We start from the raw sequence: 21865 nt of genomic DNA on the forward strand, positions 1-21865 counted from the left end.
GAAACACCATGCCAGAGAGAACATCTTCCATTCTTTTTTTTTTTTCCTAAAAGGCAGCAAGAAACTTTCCAGGAACATGGTGATACATAGCTCAGAAACAGGCAAAATAAAGATCACAACAGAACATAAAGATGATTTAAAGTTTACTTTTCTCTGAGGTTATGGCTGCATGTTGGTTTGAACAGTCTGAGTTTTTAGTAAAAGGGACTATTTCTGCTTTTATTCCCTGTCTTTATGTAAAATATTTTTGCGAGGTTAGTCCTCAGTCTGCAAATTCACTGGATTCCTTCTACAGCTGCAGGAACATTCCACAGGTACAAAGGAGTAGCAGGGGAGGACACGGCTGTCACCTGGTAGAAGGGTGGGACTGGCCCCTCGGCCAGCAGAAATGTATTGTGCAAGCCAGTTGCAAAACCACCTTCAGGTGCTTTCCTTAGAGAGACAGGGAAGAAGGGCAAAACTTGTTTTTTCCTTGTCCTTACCCACAATGAAACTTCAATCTTATTGTTCAAGTTATTATTCTCAGCTCTTCATACAGCCAGGATCAAATTCTTCTTAAGTTATATCCATGTCTTGTGACTTGGATATGCACATGGATTTTTTCCCATTAAATTACCAGATGGCCACTGAAAGAAAACTGGCAACAAAGGCATTTGCATCTTTAATAGTACTGCATCTACTCTTTTCTCTTCTGTCAGTAGATAGGAACTTTGACATGTATATTTAGATCTGCTGAGACTCTTTTACATAGTCAAGTCAGGGAGGGACTTTATTCACTCTGAGATGCTTTACTATACCTTAGATATTTTTTTAAGATGTTACAATCCATAGTAGTCCTTCCTTCTGTCAGAATCACTGCATTTAAGCAGCATTAGCAGCCCCAGCCCTCTCAATATTCACATAATTCACAGAATGTGAATTATGTTTGCAGCACAGTTCTTTTCAAAGGGCTGAATCTCTGTGGACCCTTTTTGGAAATGCATTTTTCTGACTCCCTCCATTTGCTCCCACAGCAGACTAGGTAACTCCTTCAAAATCACTGTGTGATGTACAACACAAAGCCTTCTTAATAATATCTTACCGTATCATTTTTAACAGGGACCACGCAAGCTGTGTGTTAAGGAGATGAACACTGGCATGGAAAAAAAGCAGGCTTGGCTTACAAAGAACAAAAGAAAAGCCTTTTATGCAGCAGTGGCAGCTGACAGCTTCAGAGATGGAGTCAAAAGTTTACTTCAAGTAAGCTTTTTGTTTACAGAACACACAGAAGAGTGTACATCAAAGCATCCCTTTATGTGAAGCATTACTATTTACTTGTTAAGAAGCCCTACATATATATGGATAATGTTACAGACAGAAAGGGCATGCTGGGGGTACATTTATATTCTGTCACAGATTACTTCATAAAGATCTAGTTCTGGGCTATGGAATTGTGAGACAAGGCAGACTGATTCTCTCCTAAATGAACGAGACACTATTATGAAAAAAGAGAGGCATCTACAGGGCAACATATGAATGTCTACGCAGCTGACACTTGATACACTTCAAATCAATTCCATTGTTTGGTATTACACAGCATATTAAATATCTGAGAATGTTTTGGCAATAAATGAAAACTGAAAATGTGTAATATACATTTTCTGCAAATAGCGAGAAGGTAATTTAAATAAAAACCTGCAATATTTTTCTATTACTCTAAGAATGCAGCAGATCATTTCCAACAGTCCATTTAAAATGGCCTTAATGAAAGCACAGAGACACTGTTTTCATTTTTCCCATCTCCCTCCCTATCTCACATATATGAATATTTAAACATCTAGGTACTGAGGCAAAATGTAGAGAAAATTCATATCCTTTGCACAAAATACACTGCTGAAAAGATATCAGTGCCAACTGAGACAGTAGGGAGCCAGCTAAAATACTGTAAGTCACCCACTGGTGTCCTACCAGGGCTCTTTGTACACTTGCTGAATGGGCAGTACAATTGAGCAAGATGAAATGCTATTAATAAAGATCCCTTTGTTCTATAAAAGCCTCACAAAGACACTTCATCTTGGGCTTACACATTGTCTCAGTAGGAGATCCTTCTGATGTTTTTGACAACTCCTACAGTCTGATGATCTCTTCCTTTCCATTACTACTGAAGCACTACTGCCAAAGTCAACTACTGGACCCCAAATAATTCCCTTCCAGCAAACACAAGGATAACCATATCATCATTATTGTAACCTAAGGACATTGGCAACAATTACTGATTTCGGTGTAAATAGTGCTACTCAAAAAACCCACCAAGGTTCCAACAGTTTTTACCTATTTTCTGTTGGCTAGTAGTAAAAAATTGGCAAGTGTTACAACTTTATAAGCTGGTGTTTTGTGTCTCCTCCTGAAGGTTCCCAATACACTGAATAATTAGATTTCTATAAACATTGTCAGCTGAATCTAGATCTGACTTCCCTTACTTGTTCAGGTTTTAGCATCCAGAGCCAGTTTTGAAGGCAAACTAATATGTTGACAAACGATTTATTTTTCCTGTTTATAAACCATAATTTTATCGATAAAGCATGCTCAGCAGATTTTGGATAATCTTTTGAAAAGAACAGAGCAAATGAAACAGTAACAGTTTCCAAATTCAAGGCAAAAACATGCAAAATTAGGAGCCTATGCCTCCTCTGTGTATCTGAGATGTTTTAAGAGACTTCAGACCCACTTCATCTATTGAATATTCTGAAGCTGATAAAAGCTTTATGCCATTATGTTAGAATGAGCATACAAACAGTTCTTGAACTCTCTCTTGATTCCAAGTTATTGAACCATTTTAATGAGAGCATGTCAGAAGAAATGCAAATGAATGCTAATTTAGCAAAACTACACTTCTGTCATCTAAAATCATTTATAGCTGGAATGATTTAAAGCTAATCTCTCTGCTTTCCGCATGGGTATGAGCATGAAGGGCATTTATGAAATCCAATCTAGTTGTAAGTGTCTCCAGAACATTACTTCAGTTATCTTTTGCCATTACTTTTCATTTACAGTAAAAGCATGCATGTGTACCTTTCTCAAGCAGTGTTTTAATATTGTCAGGCCTCGGGCTTGGGTAGAATGAAACCAAATACCCTGGTGATTGGATTTAAGAAGGACTGGAGAAGTGCACCTGCCACGCAAGTTGAGAACTATGTGGGCATTATACAGTAAGTCAGCTCAGCACCTCCTGTTTCACTCCTCTTAGACTAGATTAATATAGATTAATTATATGGATTAATTTCCATACAGAATTTGATGTGTAGAAACAATGCAAGGAAGTATGTGCAAACCTAGGCTCACACATCCTAGCTCTGTGGCTGAAGTTATCACCCATCAAAAAAAGGCTCACTGGCTTCCCACACCTCGTAGGATCTGCTTAGCAAACACCTGGCACCATCAGAGCTGATGTGGCTTGACAATGCTAAAGAAGCTGCACTGCTGGCAGCAGTGCTTTTGCAGAACTGTATTTTCCCATTTTTAGTGGGCAGGAGCTCAAGAGAAAAACAACCCTAATGTACAGACTAAGGGAATAAGAGAACATCATGGAATTCTTCTTTCAAGCCTAGGAGACAGAGGAAAAGCTTTGCTTCAAATCTCATGCGTGCCTAAGGCTCAGCAGCTCTGTGGGTTGGGATTTAGCTAGGAAACAGTCATTTTAAAACAGCCTTCTCATGGATGCTTGCTCAAAATTCACTTGTAAAGCTGAAGCAAGTTACAGAGCAACAAACCCCACCTCAACTTTGTTATTTCCTCAGAGAAGGGAGAAAAAAATTACCCTATGGCAACCTAGTTCCTAAAAAAGTGCTGTCTGAAAGACCCATTTCTGGAATAGCTGATCTGTTCCCGTGCCCAATCACACCCTTTTTTTAAAAGAGGGAAGATAAGCTAAGTACTACAAATTTATCTGGGGCAACTCCTTCTGCAGTTTTACCTAGTCTGCCCTCCCTGTGAAAACTTTCACTGATCTCTTCAAAGTAGCTTTCCTCATTGACATGCACGATGCAAAATCCTGTTTACTCTTCTTTTTCTTTCTTTCTTTCCAGTGATGCCTTTGATTTTGAGCTCGGCGTAATTATCGTCAGAATTAGCCAAGGATTTGATATATCTCCGGTCCTTCAGGTTCAAGGTATGTAGTGACTTGACAGCTGAATATCTATGCTGGTTAGGTGCACAGCATAAGAAGGACTCTGACTGACACTCGTAAGAGTCACCATCTGGTTTCTAGAATAGTTCCTACACTCATAATTTCCACAGTTTATCCTTCCTTGTGCAGTTTAAATCCTGCCTGAAATCCTTGCTGATCACTGGCAGTGACAGAAGGAGTACAAGCCTCACACATTAAGTAGCTCTGCACACCAGAGAACTCAACTCCCAAAGCAGTTCCAGCACAGGCACAGACTAAAGCAATGAAATCACATTGTGCCACAGCAACCAGTTACTCTGCTGCATGTTTCCTTCCTGGTCTTGGCACGCCTTCCTCCCTCTGCCTATCTGGTATCTCTGGGACTGGCAGGAAATGGGAAGCTGTACTTTTGGTACCATCTCTGTGAACTCTTGAGTCCCACAGAGCTCCCACCCACGCAAAAATCTGGAAGCCGCAGGAAACATCAGTCCTCTCTTTCACCTTTCCCTTCACTCTTCCTTAGGCTAGCAGTGCGTATCTCAGGGGGAAAGGGAAAACCTTCCGCCATACCACAAGCACTCCAGGAGACATGCCATCTGTGTGGCAAAGGCAGAACAATTCTCTGGGCGCTCAGCAGGACAATTGTCCCCCTTGTCCCAGCGTGGGCCCGGAGCAGCCCGGCCGGGCCGGCGCTGGCGCTGCGGGGCCCGCGGCTCTCTGCTGCCGCCTGCTGCCCGCGCCGCGCCCCGCCGCCCTCCGGCCACATGAACGCCCCGCTCCGCGCTGCGACGGCAGCACGAGGCAAACGAGGGGACCCCCAGAAGCACATCACCTCGCGGAATTCAAAGGCGCCAGAGACGCCTTTAAGGAACAAGGGTAGATGAACACTCACTCTGCACTGGCAGCTTGATGTGCACGGAGACCCACCAGGCAAAACTACAGGGAGTCAGAAAAAAATTCCGAAACAATCAAGCTTTTCTTCTCCCCCTGGTGATTTCTGGGAGAGATCTGCCTATCTCTGCTTGATGCGAGTCACGAACTGAGTGCTCAAAATATACAGTCATTGGAACACCTGTAAAAATACAGTGAAAAACAACTCTGCAATCTTACAAACGAGCAAATGTTCTCCAAGTGTTCAGACACAAGGAGTTAGAAAGGATTAAGGGGGGGTGGGGGGGGGGGGGAGTAGCCTCAAATACAAAGAAATATTTTGAAGCAGATACAAAGTCATTATAGTGGAAAACAATGATCACTGTATTCTCTTATACTTGGTACAGCATTCTGTTCAATAGAAAAGCTGAAATTTTAGTTTGAGCAACCATTAAGTTCATGGCTATCACCATGTCTAATAATCAGAAGTACGTGACTGTCATTGATTAAAAAGTAAAAGAAAGTACATTATTTCTGTTGGCAACTGAGAGTGCTAACAGAGCATGTCTAGCTAGTGTCTAGCTAGTGAGGGTTTATTTTACTTTTTTAACACAATGTCTTAAATGAACTTACCTCATATTTAGCTCATGTATTACTCAAATAGAAGCTTTCCTTATGAAAAAAGTTTTCTGCAGGCAAATGCCTGGATCACATTAATTAGTGCCTCACCAAAATACATTCCTCAATAACACATGATACCTTTTTCTCAGCAGAAGTCTAATATTGCTAAGATGAAATTGTTCTTTTGTATTACTAAGTTCACAGAATTGATTAGCTAAATCTTACATCTTTGCAGCAAATGCTCAAAAAACATGAAAAATATTTCAGCATAGAGAATGACTGTATATTCAGGATCCTTACTTATTTCTGAGAATCTCAAAGTACAAACCATGAGACTTTGTTCTAAGAAAAGAGACCTCAGCTTCCTCCGTGTAGGAAAACAGCTTTCCTAATGTCTTTTCAAATTCTTGGCTAAAGAAACCAACTAAACATCCACAAAAATAACTCAACAAATAGTATCTCATGTAACTAAAAAATGTCATAATATTGATTTTGATTTGGAAGAGACAACCTGAGAGCAGCTGGCACACCCCAGTGCTGTAGGCACAGGCACCCTAAGCTAGGGCTTCCTGAGGTGAATTCAGCTTCCTTCTCCCTACTGGTTTGCAAAGAAAAAGCCTTTTAAAAGAATTTTTCATCCCAGGAGTTTTACGTTGTCTACAAAGTACCACAACACCAATTACATCATCGCCATTAGTTCAGTAAGGGATTTAATTTAAAAGATACCAATGTGTTACCAGTTCTCTTACTTTTTCTAATACACAGAGGAATTAGAGAAGCTGGAGCAGGAGAGATTGGCACTGGAAGCCACCATTAAGGAAAATGATTTTGAAGAAGGGAAAAGGGGCATCTGTGGATTCTTCAAAAAAGCCAGCACACTCAGTATCTCGAAACATGAAACAAAGAAGGGTAAGTTCCAAAATGACAACCTATTCCCAACCTTTCAATGCATCACACTCTCACCAATATGCAAACTGAACTTTACTCCAAGCCAAAAACTCCTGAGCCACACAGAAGCCCCTGGGACAGAACCTCCCTTGTGCAAACCGTGGTGGCCACAACCCTGTAATGCAGCACAGTGGCATCCCTGCTCGTAGGACATGCTACCTACAACACAAGCATTTCCCTCTCATTTGCTAGATAAACTTCTCAGCTCAGCTTATGTTCACTTCTACTTGTCAAAAATAGAACATGGTTATTAAAGTTGGAAGAATACAGAACAAGTTGGTTGGAAGGGGTTGGGGCTGTTTTTTTCTTTTTAATAGGGTGTTTCAAAGTGAGGCTTTTTTTTCTCCTCTCTAAAGAAAATAGGAACATATGCACAATAAGCAATCTTACTTTGCTTAACATACACACACACACAAACTCAGTACACAGCTGAAAACCAGGTAAAAATAGCACAACTGCTCTATATTCTAAGCATAATTTCATAAAAATGCACAAGTGAAGGTGCTAAAAGTACTGAAAGTACATACACAGCATACTGTCAAATAACTAATTAACACAAATGTGTGGGTGATGAAGTCAATATGACGTTTCAGACATAGTAAAATGATGCAGACCCAATTTAAGGTCTCGTTTCACAACAGCTAGGCTGCACTGATAATGACCCACCTGAAGCCATACTTGTACACAGACATGTATTTTGAGAGTTTTCACCTGCAGACACTATTACATCTGGCTGTGCATGCAACTCCCACAGGTACCAGGAAGATCTACAGACCAGGAACATAAAATGCCATTATTTTTCAGCTGGCAGACTTCAGTTTATTTTGTTTCAGTAGAAAATATTTTTATGACAATTCCACCAGAAGTGTTGTACCCCTGTTTCGACTTCCCTTTTTGATTTAGTTGAGCATAAAGGAAATACATATTACACATTTTGGCTCTCTAAATTAGATAATGTTAATAAATAGCCTCTCCTCTCTGTTTTGTTTTTGTGTTCATACTCCCCAGAGTTGTTGCATCTTCCAGCAGAGGTGCTAGAACTGTAGAGGAAAGCCAATAACTCCTTTATAACTATCCTGTACACACTCCAGAAATAGAGGAAAACCAAACAAAGCATTTTCAAAACCTACCAGATCAGAGTAAAACCTCTAAAGAAGCCTGTCTGTTCCATTTAGAATATTGCTCTGACACCGTCTCTTTGAAATCATTGAAAGAGAAGCAGGAAAAGGTGGAATGAGAGAAGGTATTGTTAGTACAGAGTCAAGACCATATCTTTTAAAGCCAGCCAAGCAACCAGCTAGAATCAAAATTTATTTCCAATTAGCAGTGACCAAGTCAGCATAGGGAAACAGCCATACGTGCTTGTGTTTTCTGACTTCCAGCTTCACCTATGCTCACCCTGTACTCCACCAGCTCATTTCATGCACTGTGACTGTGCCTTTCAGGGACCTCTCTATTTTACAAGACAGCTGAGCTTGGAAACGATGCAAAATTACATATTTACTTCTACAATCTGTCAGATATTTCCCAGTTGCTTTTTAAGGCCCCAGTGAATATTACATTAACTAAAAAGAGACAGAGAACAAATAATCAGGTAACCTTTTTCAAGATGTTACAATCCAGTGACAATGTGTTACACAAGCTTTGGTTTCTGTGCATATTGAAACATTAGAAGTCCAAAGCATCTATTCTGTACCTTTTTTTTCCGATTTTAAATATAGCAATTATGTCAGAAACAGTTCATTTTCCTGAAGCTTTCCCTCCATTTGGCTCCCTAAAGCTACTTATTGCCTCACTTATCAGACATCCTTCCACATTTTTTTCTTTCTCATTACAGAAAGCACCATTAACACCATACAGTCAATGCATGTGGGTGAATTCAATCAGAGGCTGCTGGAAGCCAGCACTCAATTTAAAAAGAAGCAAGGAAAAGGTACAATTGACATTTGGTGGCTGTTCGATGATGGAGGTAAGGAATTTGAGTAAGAACCACAAGGAGAGAGATTTCTCTGTTACCAAATATAAAAATGGACTTGGGAAGTTGCATAAAACTGGGTTTTATTAAGCTTACATAGGAAATTTTATGTCACGCTTAAATGTTTTAAAACTAAGTTACATCCAACACTGCTGAAGTGAAAGATGGAATTTTTACCATACAATGCACTAATTTGAGACTCCTCCATTTTTGTATGTTATTCCAGGTCTAACAATCCTAATTCCTTACATTCTAACTATCAGGAAGAAGTGGAAAAATTGTAAATTAAGGATCTTCACTGGAGGAAAAGTCAATAGGATTGAAGAAGAAAAACTAGTGTAAATATAACTTTATTTGTCTCACTGTTTAAAGAGTTTGAATTGATGCTGAATATAATGCATATAGCAGGAAGGTGGGAATTTTCCAGCACAACTGGTTTGTTGTACTGTGGGCAGCATGAAAAAAAAATGTACATGATTGAAAGATGTTAAGCTTATGGCATAACCCTCAAGGCTCTGCAAATGGCGATTACCAAAGGAAACTCACATCCAGCACTTTTTCCCATTAATAGCTCATATTCCCTTCTCTGAGAAGAGTGGTCTGCACTCTGTAATGAGAATGTAATTACTTTTATGGGATTTACATGAGACTGTCCAGGTAACAGGAAGTGAAATTGCACATGAAGTTCTCATATGCAAATAGCATAGACAGATAGCTCACATAAATGTGATAAACTGTGGTAAAACTTAAAGAAGTTAAAGAGCAAGTTAATCAACTTTAAGGCCAAGTTGATTTTACTCAGCATTTTTTAAAAAGTCTAGATTTCATAATCATCATTTGCCTTCGAGCAAATGAAAGGTATTAATATAAACTTGTTTTTATCACCACTGTACGTAGGACCTTTCCTTCCTAAGCACTTTACACCCTGGAGGCACAGCCATTTCACCACCAGTGGAAGCAGCTCAATTTGGGATGAAAGTCAGTGACTGCTTCACAAAGAGCAGAAGCACCATGCAGAGAGTTAACAACATCTCCAGCCAAAACTCCAGTGGGAAGCAAGTGAGAGGGGTGCAAGGACAGGAGTTAGAATCACTTGCTTCACTAGGATTACAACACAGCACCTTGAAAAGACAGCTGCCACAGGACATTCCCTTAAAGCAAAAGGGAACACACAAAGCAAACGTTGCTGCTCTGTGGTTCTGTCAGTTTTAAACATTACCCTAAGGTTAATGTACTTCTGCAGGACAGATTCACAAGTGTTTGTACAAACTATCCTTACAATTGGGTAAAAAACACCCTAGGGCTGCTCAAGGACCTGCTGGGAAATGTTCTTTGCTCCCTGTCCAGAGTCTGCCCAGTCTTGGCTGTTCAGGACTGTAAACAGGCTCATGAACCTAGACCCTCTAGTCACCAGATTTTGCTGGAAGTAGGAAGTTTTGACATCAAATGGGATTTGTCAAAACATGATAGATTCCACAGAGGCAGTTCTGACACCTGCATACACTGCTTGTCCCACAAAGGCCACAGTAAACAGCATGATCAGGACAGCTGACAAAGACCCAGTCTGTCCCCAAGGAAACAGTATGTGTCTGTACTGCTACCTAAACACAAGCTTTCCTCAAAACACGATATACCTGCCACATGCAAAAGCCTTCAAAGAGACAAATCTGGGCTGGGTGGTTCCTCCATTCCCTAGTAGTACATCCAAGTACAATTTCAGCCATGTATTTTGAATTCAGAAGTCAAATTTAACTGGACTTTTACTAGCATGTAATTCCCAAAATATAAAAACCTTTCCACAGAAGTTGAGGTTTTGCTCTTTATCATGTTCAAAATAAGGATTTCTGCAAGGGACACCAGGATTTATACAAGCAGTATGTTCTTATATATATGTGTGTATATACATTTTAAAAAAAAGAGTGAACTCTCAGGTCATAAACAAACACATATTTCTACCATGGTTTGCTCCTAGGAATTCTCTGACCTTTTCAAAATCCAAAGCTTAAATACCAAAAATAGAAACAAAAAAGGAGGTGGGAGAAGGAGGTGTGGGGAAGAATCACAAGACCCCAACCATGGTTCAAACAAAGGCAAAACTGACCTAATTAAACCTCTCTATCCTCAGCACAAACACACAAAAAACTATAAACTATTCCTTCTGCCAACTGGGGCAGAAAAGCAAAGTATTTTCTTTTATGAACATGTGTAAAGACAACATGTGAGTAGATCAATATAAATTAATAAATAAAAAAGATTAAAAAGATTCTTTAAGTATTGCACATCAACCTTCTGGACCAAATTTTCACCAACACATGTACTACCAGTATTGTAAAACTCCATCCACAGCATTCTGACAGTAACAGAGGAACAGAAACCTTCTGTAAGTACTGGAGAATTCTGCCCTACTGTATACTGAATATTCTTCCTTTATAACTCAAGCCTTTGGAAATACTTAAAGTACCATTGTTTTCCCAAAATGTAAACACCCTGCCCTCTGTCTGCTATTAATTTCCATTTTTTTGCTACTTTCATCGATCATCAGTTAAATGAACTATGCTACAGCAATCACATGAATCCAGTTTTGTAATTGGAAATTGAAACACTAAAGCATTTAAAGTAATTTGTCATAAAGATAAGATATAAAATGCAGTTGTCTAACTCATTTACAAGTGTTCTTTGATACAAAGCACTCAGAAGTACAATGATAAAACATTCCCTCTTTTGTTTTCAGGATGGCTTCACTCCTAAGCAAATTCAGAATAAAATTTGCTGATATTAATATCATTTGTGATATCAATATAAAGCCCAACAAAGAGAGGTAAGAAGCATTACCAAAATCCATTATTTAGCAGTCAGCCTTTACCTAGAGCTTACTTCTTTTATGCTGAACATTAAAAACAAAACAAAAAAAAAAAACCAAAACAAACAAACAAACAAACAAACCACCAAAAAAACCCAAAACCAAAACACAACACAGAAAATAACAGTGTCATTTGATTGTAATAATTTTCTAAGTACCAAGAGCAGGAAAAAGAAAAGAACCTTTTAACAATCACAGCTTAAAGGGTCAAAACCATGTGTAGTCTTTTGCTTTATGTCGTAAAGACTAATTAGACACCATACTTACGATCACTAGATTTAACAGACATTTTATGATGGCTTTAATGATGTTATTAAATGATGACATTTATTTAGGTTGCAACTAAAGAATATAAAGATTTTATAACTACATACCTAAAGTCCCCTTTCAGCGCCCTCTTGATCTCTCACATATCTTTTAATTATGTAAAGCACTGTGCAATACATGTCTTTTTTTTTTCTTCAGTACAATGTAGTGATTTTACATAAATAAAAGTTATCGAAAAGAATTAATATCTGGCATTAACATAAAAACCACATACATTTGCTGCATCAGCACTGTCTGAGCTGAACAAGCTAATATTATGCCAGACACTTGCTAGACAGACCACTGTAGCTCTCTTCCAGCTGGCATCCCATCTATTTGATTAATAATAAGAGGATTATCACTATTTTACATAGTGAAGCAGCCAGTAAGGATGTTGACAAACTCTGACAACTTAGCAACAGCAACACTAAATGCTGCATATCACGGCCTTTAACCCATCTCTTGGCTTCCTGGCCACAGAGCCAAGGCCAGCCTGTGCCCAGTCTCCCACTGCACTTCACACTGAGGCCTATCAGCACAAAGTGCTCAGAGAAATACACTCACATCCATACAAAAGAAACTCCCTGAGGTCTCTGTGGGATGGTAGAAACTTTCAACAATGGGCAAGCAAGGAAGTACAGAAGGATGATAAGATTCTCCAGATTAAAAGATTCAAAAGTTCAAGAAACAACTTGAAATTTAGAGAGAAAATCTGAACACAATTCAGAGTCCATGTACAGCAAACAACCTACAGTGTTTCCTTCAGCCCCTTGTCACAGGCAATTTGTATCACCTGTTTATCCACTGCATTAAAACCATCACTAAAACCGTATCAGTGAGGTGATTGGTCCAGCTAGTGCTGAAACAGTAATAAAAAGTTCAGTATTCATGAGGAGACCCATATTAATTGTTAATATTAGTAACCAATATACTGCAGCTTGGAGTTACTGTAAAACTCATTTCAGTATTTTTGCCAGAACCAGGACAATGCAGAAAATTCTCTGCTAAATGCAGTGTTTCATTATCCTCAAATAACCTTTAAATTATCCTCAAATAACCCAAACATACAGAAGCAGCACAAATATAACTTGGGGCACAATGTAGCAAAGAATAGTTAAAGATTTTGCACGTTTTTCAGCTATAATTATTATCAGTGAGGCCTGTCATACACAGTGACTGTGAAATAAGTTAGTGAGTTCATACCCTGCAGCAAGGCCTCCTTTGTAATTCGTGTTTCAGCTGGAAATTCTTTGAAGAGATGATTGAACCGTATCGCCTCCATGAAAGCTGCAAAGATATAACAACTGCTGAGAAATTAAAGCGAGAGACTCCATGGAAAATTACAGATGCAGAGCTGGAAGCATTCAAGGAGAAGGTAAAGCCTCATCTACCTTTTTACATATGTACTTTTCCTTACCCTCCAGATGTTTGAAGCAATTAGTAAGAAAATTTGAAATACCAGATATGGAATTAGAAACATGAATGTTCAAACCTGTATTTGATATTTACAGATTGGATTTATACTGTAAACACTGCAGAGGTGTGTTATGATTGCATTATTGAGCTCCCTCAGACCTTGGCATGTTTACACAGCATTTTCCAGGCTGATGAGAAGCTTTGCCCACATCAAAGCCAGCCAGATGAAAACCACCTCTGAACCAGACACCACACAGTTACTGCACTAAGCCTGAGCTAATTGGGTCTGCTGAGAGGTTTATTAAATGGCTCCACTGTTTTGCAGCTTGAATCTCTTAAAGGATGCAGCTCCAAACACTCACCACTTTGGGCCATTTAGAACTGAATCCAGACACTTCAACTAAGGCTAGAAAGTTCTCCAAAGGCAAGGGTGAGCATGAATTCTTACCTCAGTGGCAGAGTGAAGACTAAACCAGTCTACCATGCAGAAGGTCTCCTGCAGTTCAGAGGAACTTCAAGGCTGATGCTGGCTGATCCACTGGATCAATTACAGCCCAGTCTGCTCTTTAAACTTGTTGGAAAAATACCTTTTTACCAATGAACCACCAGGCTTCATCAGGACAGTGACAAAAGGATACTGCAAACTCTTTCACCCTTAAGAGACAAGTTCTCCTGTAACTCCCAGAGAATTAATCTAGCAATTTTAGTTCCTGTGGAATTAACTTGAGTACGTTGGCAGTTTAGTTATCTCCATTTTATGGTGCTGGTAACTTTCTCAGCAGAGCAAGGATTGCAACTCTGAGCTCAGAGCTGCCAGAAGTCACAGCCTGACACATTAACATCAGCAGGAATCAATGATGATTTAAGATAACACACTATACTACTAACTGCAGCAGCTGGGAAGCAGACTGACTGCTCACTCTATTACCCTCTTCATGGAGCTGATAACCAGTGTAAGGTTATAAGTAGTCAGCTATGGGCAGAAAACCTTAGAATTATTCTCACCTTAAATTATCAAAAATTGAGAGTCAGAGCCCTTAAAACATCTCAGTATAAAAGAAAACAGGAATGTAATCACAGACACTTGCATGCAGAACCAGTGAGGATACAACAGAAAGAAAATACATGATTAAGCTTGGTCTTGTCAAGGTCACTAACTAAGGAACCAAAAAAACTCCCCATAGATTGAAAAGAGTCAGCAATATGAAAATGCCAAATTACTCTGTAAAACAAGAACAGCAATAAAAAGTTTAGCTTATACATCCGGAAAGATATGACCCTTATCATCAGAAGTAAGGCAGTTCTGGGAATTTTACAGAGGACATTAGAACACATTTACAATTCAACAGAGAAAAACCTGGCAGCACAGATAAAGGGTGATGTTATAGGATGATTCTCATGAGGTAACAACTGGCTACATTATGAGGATTCTTACCTATATAACATGTAAAAGAACACTGACATTTCCGTATAGAAGGAAAATTTAAGGTCTGAATGGAGAAAAACCAGCTTTCTTCTTTCTCCAGGGAAAGAGAAAGTAATTTACAAGATCGGTTAAGATACATCTATCTTACACAAACCTGCCCTGGTCTCTTGTTCCCTGTGACTTGTTAAGTTATAAAAATTTTGAGGGCCTGAGCTTGACCATAAAGTACAGTACAAAAATAATCCCTATCCCCAGGAAACCTTACACAGGGGCGAACAACTCTGGCCCTAATGTAACTATACTAATCAAAAAGTGTGGCTTAGCATCATATTTTGTCATTGCTATCACTCTGGACCCCAGAGCCGACCTGGCTTCCAGTGCTGCCAAATCAACAGCAGAAAATGTTGCAGACAAGGGGAGTGCAGAGGTATGTAAGACACCAGAACTGAGGATCACTGACCTGACTGATTTTTTTCTTTTCCCTATTGTGTTTTAACCAGAGTTATCGCCAAGTCCGTCTGAATGAACTCTTACAAGAGCATTCGAGAGCAGCCAACCTCATTGTCCTGTGAGTTGCAAGATTTTTGATTCTAACTCTAAGAATAATGTGTAATGGGATTCTGAACTGGAGCTACAGAAACCCTTGTGTTAATTCATTGATTCATTAATTCATTGAGCACAAAAGTAATCTTTTAAGTACCTTTTGAAGGACTTGCATCTGGACTGGTGGTTCTCTGGGACTGCACTGAATATGAATCTTTCCTGGTGATGAAGCAATTGTATAAAGGAAAAGAGGCCAACAAAAAATTACCCAAAAAAAAGGCCCTTTCCAGAATTGATTTTTTTTTACAGAAACGTTTTTTATACACAGCTTCAATAAATTAGCTTGCACTTGTGATGCATAGATAAACCTCTACAGTTCCATTAATTCAGTCTCAAAAAAATTGGTGAGCTTGTAATGCTTACCATAAATTGACCCATCTTTTAAAACTCTCATCTCACAGTAATTTCAGATCAGAAAATAGGCTGATGGACTGCAAAACTATGCATGTGTTCTATTTTTATCCTTTTTAAAAAATCATATTATGTGTGTGTTTTACGACCCCAAAAATATTCTTTACCAGTTTAAGGCTACAATCACAAGCAGTTCATGTCCAGTACAATCAGGTGAGCAAGGATTTGCAAATTAAGGCCTTATGATATTAAAACAATCCCGTAGTCTAATTATATCAGAGTTGTATATGAACAGTGATGTTTCTACTTAGTATTTAGTGAGAAGCCTGGGCTACTCCTGCCTTCAAAATCATAATTTTATTTTTCCCTCTGCCTAAACAGAAGCCTCCCTGTGGCAAGAAAAGGAGCAGTGTCTGATTACCTGTACATGGCTTGGCTAGAAATTCTCTCCAAGAACCTTCCTCCAGTCTTAATGGTCAGAGGCAACCACAAAAATGTACTGACTTTCTATTCTTAGAAAAACATCAGTGCCTAGAATATGCCTTGCTTGATTCCAACAGCTACATTTTTAATGGCAATGGTTTATCAAAGACACACTCATTTAATACAAATCTAAAACTTTAATAATTGACAGAAAATTTTTCAAAAATCCAAAGCAACACAGCAAAGAATTAGACAAAAATTGTACATGGTTCCTGCTGGTGTTACACTCCAGTACAGGCAAAAGAAGGAAAATCTACCTGTATGTCAAAAGAGACAGCAAACATTTTGAGCACACAAAGAAGAAATTCTTCTGATTTTATAAGGTATTGAAAAAGTTTTTGATATTTATCGTAGAAAGCCAGAATTAACTGGTATAATACAAAAATCATTAAATTGATAAAGAATTATTTCAAATTGCACTATCATAGTTGCTAATGGGCACACAGTAGGATTAAAATGAAATGCACCAACTTGTGAGACAAAAACCTTTACAGCATCCATCAGGTATAAGTGATAAACTGATAGAATACAAGTAGAATACATGCAATGCTTTTTGATTGTAATATTGCCAAATTAAGATGCTTTTACCTAAATTGCTCTGCAAATTTAAATTAATTCAAACACTTCTAATTTAGTGACAAACAAAAAAATTAGATATATAAAAATATGGACTCTATTGAAAGACTTCATAATGCATTTTCAAGCTCTGACATACAATGGAACTTGTGATTGAAATAATTAAATGTGTTAAGTAAATTTCACAAAAAAATTAGTAAAATACTAAATATTCTGACAATGTTTTCTGTGAATGTTAGGGCTAATACAATCTGACATTATACATTGGGACAAAATGCACAGTGATTTATGTGATTAGAAAAAAAACCTCATCTGAGTTGAATGCCTTATTTTTGATTTATATAAAAGATTTCTCTCTTTTTTGACTTTCTAAATAATATTAATTATACACTAACTTAAAATAAAGGCAATCCATTAAGTTATGTAATTTTTCTATTTTCTACTCTGCAACATTATGGTGCTTTATAATTTTAGCTGTCAAGAAAAGCAGCTTCTCTTTTTAATGGGTAAAGCTATATCCTATGTGTAAGCATTATTTAAATTAAAGACCATCACAGAACATGGCTAATTTATTTTCTGTAGTCTTGCAACTCCTTTGCAGAGATCAACTGACATCTAAGCCTCATGAAGGCCAAGGAGCCCTGAATTTCACTAAATGTGTATTTTAAAGCAGGCCTCATCTTGCTTGAATTATTAGAATTTAACTTGTGGTGGATCTAGCACTCTCATCTCAAAAAATGACAAATATTTGATGTTCACATTTTTTCTGAGTTCAACAGCAGCAATTCAGCAGAACATGGTAATGTAGCCCAGTAATCCATGCTTTATTTTCTCCATCTATTAAAGGCAGGATATTAAATATTGATATTTTCTCATAATGTTCTTCCTTTGCTTCTTACACATTTACAACCAGACTGAAGGATCATTTTACAATCTAACTGCATTACACAGAAGTTTCCTCCTTATACCAGACTTCCTGCACAACTCTGAGCAAACCAAAGCTCACATTCTGCACCTGCAAAATAAGGAGATTATTCTCATCCTTCACAGTGATGTCAGCAGTGATACCAGAGCTTGTTATCTGCTGCCAGGTCCTTCCAGTTCCTTGTAGAATTGTAATGGTCACCATCCTTTCCACCTCACACAGCACACAGATATAATCTGAATGGCACCCAGCCAATGCCAAGAAACAGAGCTTTTAGGGAGGCTCCACTTAGGCTTCTGCATGTTTCTTATCACAATCTACACAAGGACCTGGAGGAATTATACACCTCTATTAAGCCCTTTAATTATATACATGACTGGAGATTGTTTCCTAAATATTCCCAAGTATTGTAACTCTCAATCTATAGGGAACATTGACCCAAACTGCTCTGGAGGACCTAAGCAGATCCAAAAAGAGAATGAGCACAAAGTGAACCAGCAACGGCACTTTCAGTACTATTCACACTGCTCTCTCACAAACACACTGCTGTGGGCACTGCAACAATAAATCCCAAGAGGTACCTTTCTAAATAAAGTCATCAAAAACTAAGTACGAACATACACATTTCTATCAAATGTCTTGCTTGCACGACAGTGATTAATTAGAAGTTGTATCCACACAACAGTGTAATAGGATAAACTCAGGATGCAACAGCACTTAGCTACCTGAAGGTGTTACTTCCACAAATTCACAAGTAATTTAGACTAAGTATTTTCCTAGCATCTTCTATTTCCTGTACCTCACCATGATTTCTGAATTTGTGTGGACCAATTTGGAGAGCATACTAATTACAGACTATCTTAAATTGCAACTTAGATTGCAAAATTTGTTAGTCCACCTCCCTCCTTTTCCACTCTGTAAGAGACACTTCTTGACATAAGTTATCCGTAAAACAACTGCTGAATTTTAATCATCAAGTTAGTAACTAAACTCTAATTACATGCTTGAAATCTCAAGGAAAAAATACAGCTCTAATGCTGTCTAGCACATTTTTCGCTTATATCACACTACCATAAGTTTATATAATTTAGCCTGGGTTTGATCAGCCACGACAAAAGCAAGCACAGGTAAGGTGACCAGGGACATTAAAGTGTGAAAATACCACTGCTATGAAGCAAGAACAAAGAATAGTTTGAATTTTCTTCAAAAGCCTAGGCATCCTGCACAGCTAAACTTGTGCCTAAGGGCCTGTTAAAATGATCCACTATTGTTCCTCCCATCAGTGAATCTTACCTTTCCTTCCCAATGTTAGTGGAGCTCCAAGAGGTATCACAGAAGGCATTTCATCATAATTCAGAGACTTCACTTTCCTTCAATCTTTTTACAACCACTGACAAGTTGCCCATCTTGATTACATATCCCTAAAGCACAGTCCAGATTGTGCTGTCCAGAACAGCATTCTTCCGATGTGCCTTTCGCTAAATTTTTCAGTCCCCAACAAAGATTCTTTTTGAGGGGATCATTTCTTTATTTCATTTTTAAATTAGCTACCCAACAGGGCAAGTAGAAAAGCTACCTAACCAAAAAGGCACTGCATTGTGAGGAGAAACAACTGCAACTACACTGCAAAGAGCGTGTTGTTATCCTACTTCACACTCAAAGGAGTTTCCACTCAATCTTCATAATACAACGTACAAAGCTCCAGCCACCAGCATAGGAAATTTCCTCAGTCTTAAACCTCTGCAATTTTCATTACATCTTCGAGAAGTCCTAACAAAAGCTTTCCTGACTAGGCAATACAGAAAACCTAGACATTTCTCATTTTTTTCTCTCAGTCCATGCGGTATTTCAAGATCTTTTCAGCAAAAGCAGTTTCAGCAACTGATTGGGAGTTTACAAGCAAGAGACGTCACCAGGTAACAGGAATTAGCACTGCAGTTGTACATCTGGGGCAAACAGCTACAGAGTTTTAGCTACTACTGACTCATTTAACTCCCCTTAGCTCTTTGTCACTCCCCTCAGGCAGAGGTCCCTGACCTATCAGCAAAGCAGGGAACACAGAATTTGAGTAACCTGCAGCACTTCCATCTTGAAGTTCAGGGGTCTTCCTCAACCTTCTGCCTCTGGTGGTTTGGCTGTCATTGCACTTTAACGAAGTGAGTGTGGATCACTCCAAGATCCTGCTCTCTCTCCCTTGCTACCTCTGCAACTCCTGGCAGCAGGGTAATAACCTTCAGGTGCTGCAGCTCTTTGCTAAATGAGTGACTCACCCCTCAAGTTACAGCTGAGGAAAGTCAAGGTTTTGCAAGTGTGCTTCAGCAGAAGTCAGGCCACTGTTTAAACATCTGTTCATGCTGGTACCTAGGACACAGCCCCTTGGCAGCTGGTGTAGCCCATCGAGACCGTGTGGCCAGCATTGCTGAGGGGAACATCTCACACTGACCTTGACTCTGCAAGGAAAAATGGAAACACAGCGAGTTGCAGCTCACACTCCCCACAAACAACAAGTGCAATAACCCACAGTCATCCCATTGCTGGAATTTCATCAGAGGAAATTAAGTGTCAAACAAAATCAAACACTAAGGTTGTCTGGCACAAAGTAAAAAGCAATGGCAAAATTCTACAACCCCCACGCTGTACTGCAAACATGTAATCACAAAAACAGAGCTTCATTACGAACACACAACATGATAACAGCCTTTTTAAATTACAAACCTTAATCACTGTGAAAGAGACAGCTGTTCTAAGTGAGAATGGGGTGGGAAATCTCTCTTCTAAAGCCACGGTTTTCTGCTAATAAAAATCCTCATTTTAACACCAAAACTTTTCAGTAGGGAGAATTTTGTGGCTATTACCCCACAACAAAGCAGCCTCCACTCCTGCTCTCAGACCAGGAAAAAAGGCGGATGATTTCAGTTTATCTCAGTATTGTTTTTCAAAGTCAGGAGGAAATGCCCGATGGAGAGCAGCACTAATCAGCGATCAAGAATGCAGGAAGGCTGACTATCTATACAGTAAGCTACACATTCCCGGAACCAAGGTAAACTTGCCCAGTCTTCCAGCACAAGGTTGGGGAGGTTTTTCCTGTTGTAAAGACCTGGAAAAAAAACAAGTGTCATTCAGCTAAGACCTTTCTCCTTAATATTTTTGGATGAGTCCTCCTCTCTATTGTTCATGGGCTTTCAGGCTACCTTAAGCACAGTTTAGAACCCAGCCTGCCTCACCAAGCCTGGCCATTCATAAAATTGGTCCTTTTCTACACTATAATGCAGGATGCAGTTGTAAACTCTATAAAGCCCTACTTGTATAAGTAAACATTTACAATTAGGTATCAGTTGGATACAACTTCAATTCCTATGAACTTCGATTTTTGGATAGCCTACATCAGAAGCCATAAAATATTTTAAGTAGTTTTTTCACAGGGTCTGTTTTACAATATGTATTCTCTTTCAAACAGTGCATACCATTTAGACTGAAAATACTGAACAGGAATAAAAGAAAGCCCAAACTGGGACATTCTTAAAAATACCTTTCACAACTGAACTGCAATGTGTAGTAAAGGTTTCACTGCCATCTGGCTGCATTTAAAAAACATAACATAGCAAAGAGACAATCACATAGAGTTTTAAAAAAAAATCACAAAGAACAGTTGTTTGACAAACTTTAGACCAGCAAAAAGAATCCAGCAGTCTGTAGCTATTTTGCAAAGCGTCAAATACATCCATTAGCATCACCAGGGGCAGTTTTTAAACTGTGAATCCAATGGGATAGTCTTTTCAGACCACAGCATATGGGGGAATTTCAGAAATTCCCTATTCCCAAGGATATAGATATGTCCTGTAGAATATATCTGTATATCCGATATATAGATAGATATATGGGTAGAAAGACATAGATACAGAAACACTATGGGGGAAATTACATCATAGATAGGATAGCAAGCATGCAGAGACTATGAAAGACAGTGAAAATATGAGTCTTCTGCTCCGAGACAGAACAGAGCACACCGACCACTGACAGGTTTTCCCAGCTAGAGCATCGACAAGAGCTGGCCTGACCACTTCTGAAGGAGTCTCTTTATCCCACTATTCTGTGCAACGTGCTCTAAGACGACCTGCTGTAACAGCAGGATTAGACTGGATGCTCTCCAGAGGTCCCTTCCAGCCCTAATCACCCTGGGACTGTGGGAGGACAGCGACTGTTTGCAGGCCGCGGAGCAGCCCACCGTGCTCAGCCACCCCGGCTGGGCGATACGGGAAAGGGGAGGGGAGGGGAAGGGAGGGGAAGGGAGGGGAGGGCTCCGCGGCGCCTCTGAGGCCGCCGTGACCGCCCGCGCCCCGCCCGCCCGTGCAGCCGCAATC

General features: G+C 39.2%; 1 protein-coding gene and 1 long non-coding RNA gene across 9 annotated transcripts in view; one reads left to right on the plus strand and one right to left on the minus strand.

Annotated features, from left to right (window-relative positions):
* Positions 1 to 16037, plus strand: part of SLC12A1 (solute carrier family 12 member 1) — a 43306-nt gene extending 27269 nt beyond the window's left edge. For both annotated transcript variants that reach the window (XM_048317272.1, XM_048317273.1), the window contains exons 17-26: positions 1099 to 1239; positions 3082 to 3188; positions 4065 to 4147; positions 6401 to 6544; positions 8421 to 8552; positions 8785 to 8896; positions 11290 to 11376; positions 12964 to 13099; positions 15067 to 15134; positions 15902 to 16037. In XM_048317272.1, coding sequence (XP_048173229.1) covers positions 1099 to 1239; positions 3082 to 3188; positions 4065 to 4147; positions 6401 to 6544; positions 8421 to 8552; positions 8785 to 8896; positions 11290 to 11376; positions 12964 to 13099; positions 15067 to 15134; positions 15902 to 16037 — 1146 coding nt within the window. The remainder of the gene's footprint in view (positions 1 to 1098; positions 1240 to 3081; positions 3189 to 4064; positions 4148 to 6400; positions 6545 to 8420; positions 8553 to 8784; positions 8897 to 11289; positions 11377 to 12963; positions 13100 to 15066; positions 15135 to 15901) is intronic.
* Positions 1 to 21817, minus strand: part of LOC125332451 — a 57968-nt gene extending 36151 nt beyond the window's left edge. The window contains exons 1-3 of one of the 7 annotated variants that reach the window (XR_007206496.1): positions 21516 to 21817; positions 21034 to 21082; positions 12928 to 20601 (exon numbers count right to left, since the gene is read on the minus strand). This is a non-coding gene — a long non-coding RNA (uncharacterized LOC125332451). Of the gene's footprint in view, positions 1 to 12927 lie in introns of all 7 variants that reach the window. The other 6 variants (XR_007206499.1, XR_007206497.1, XR_007206498.1 and 3 more) reach the window with 6 other exon arrangements.
* Positions 21818 to 21865: the final 48 nt, after the last annotated feature.

Source organism: Corvus hawaiiensis, chromosome 13, assembly GCF_020740725.1.
Source record: "Corvus hawaiiensis isolate bCorHaw1 chromosome 13, bCorHaw1.pri.cur, whole genome shotgun sequence".
Classification (NCBI taxonomy): Eukaryota; Metazoa; Chordata; class Aves; order Passeriformes; family Corvidae; genus Corvus; species Corvus hawaiiensis.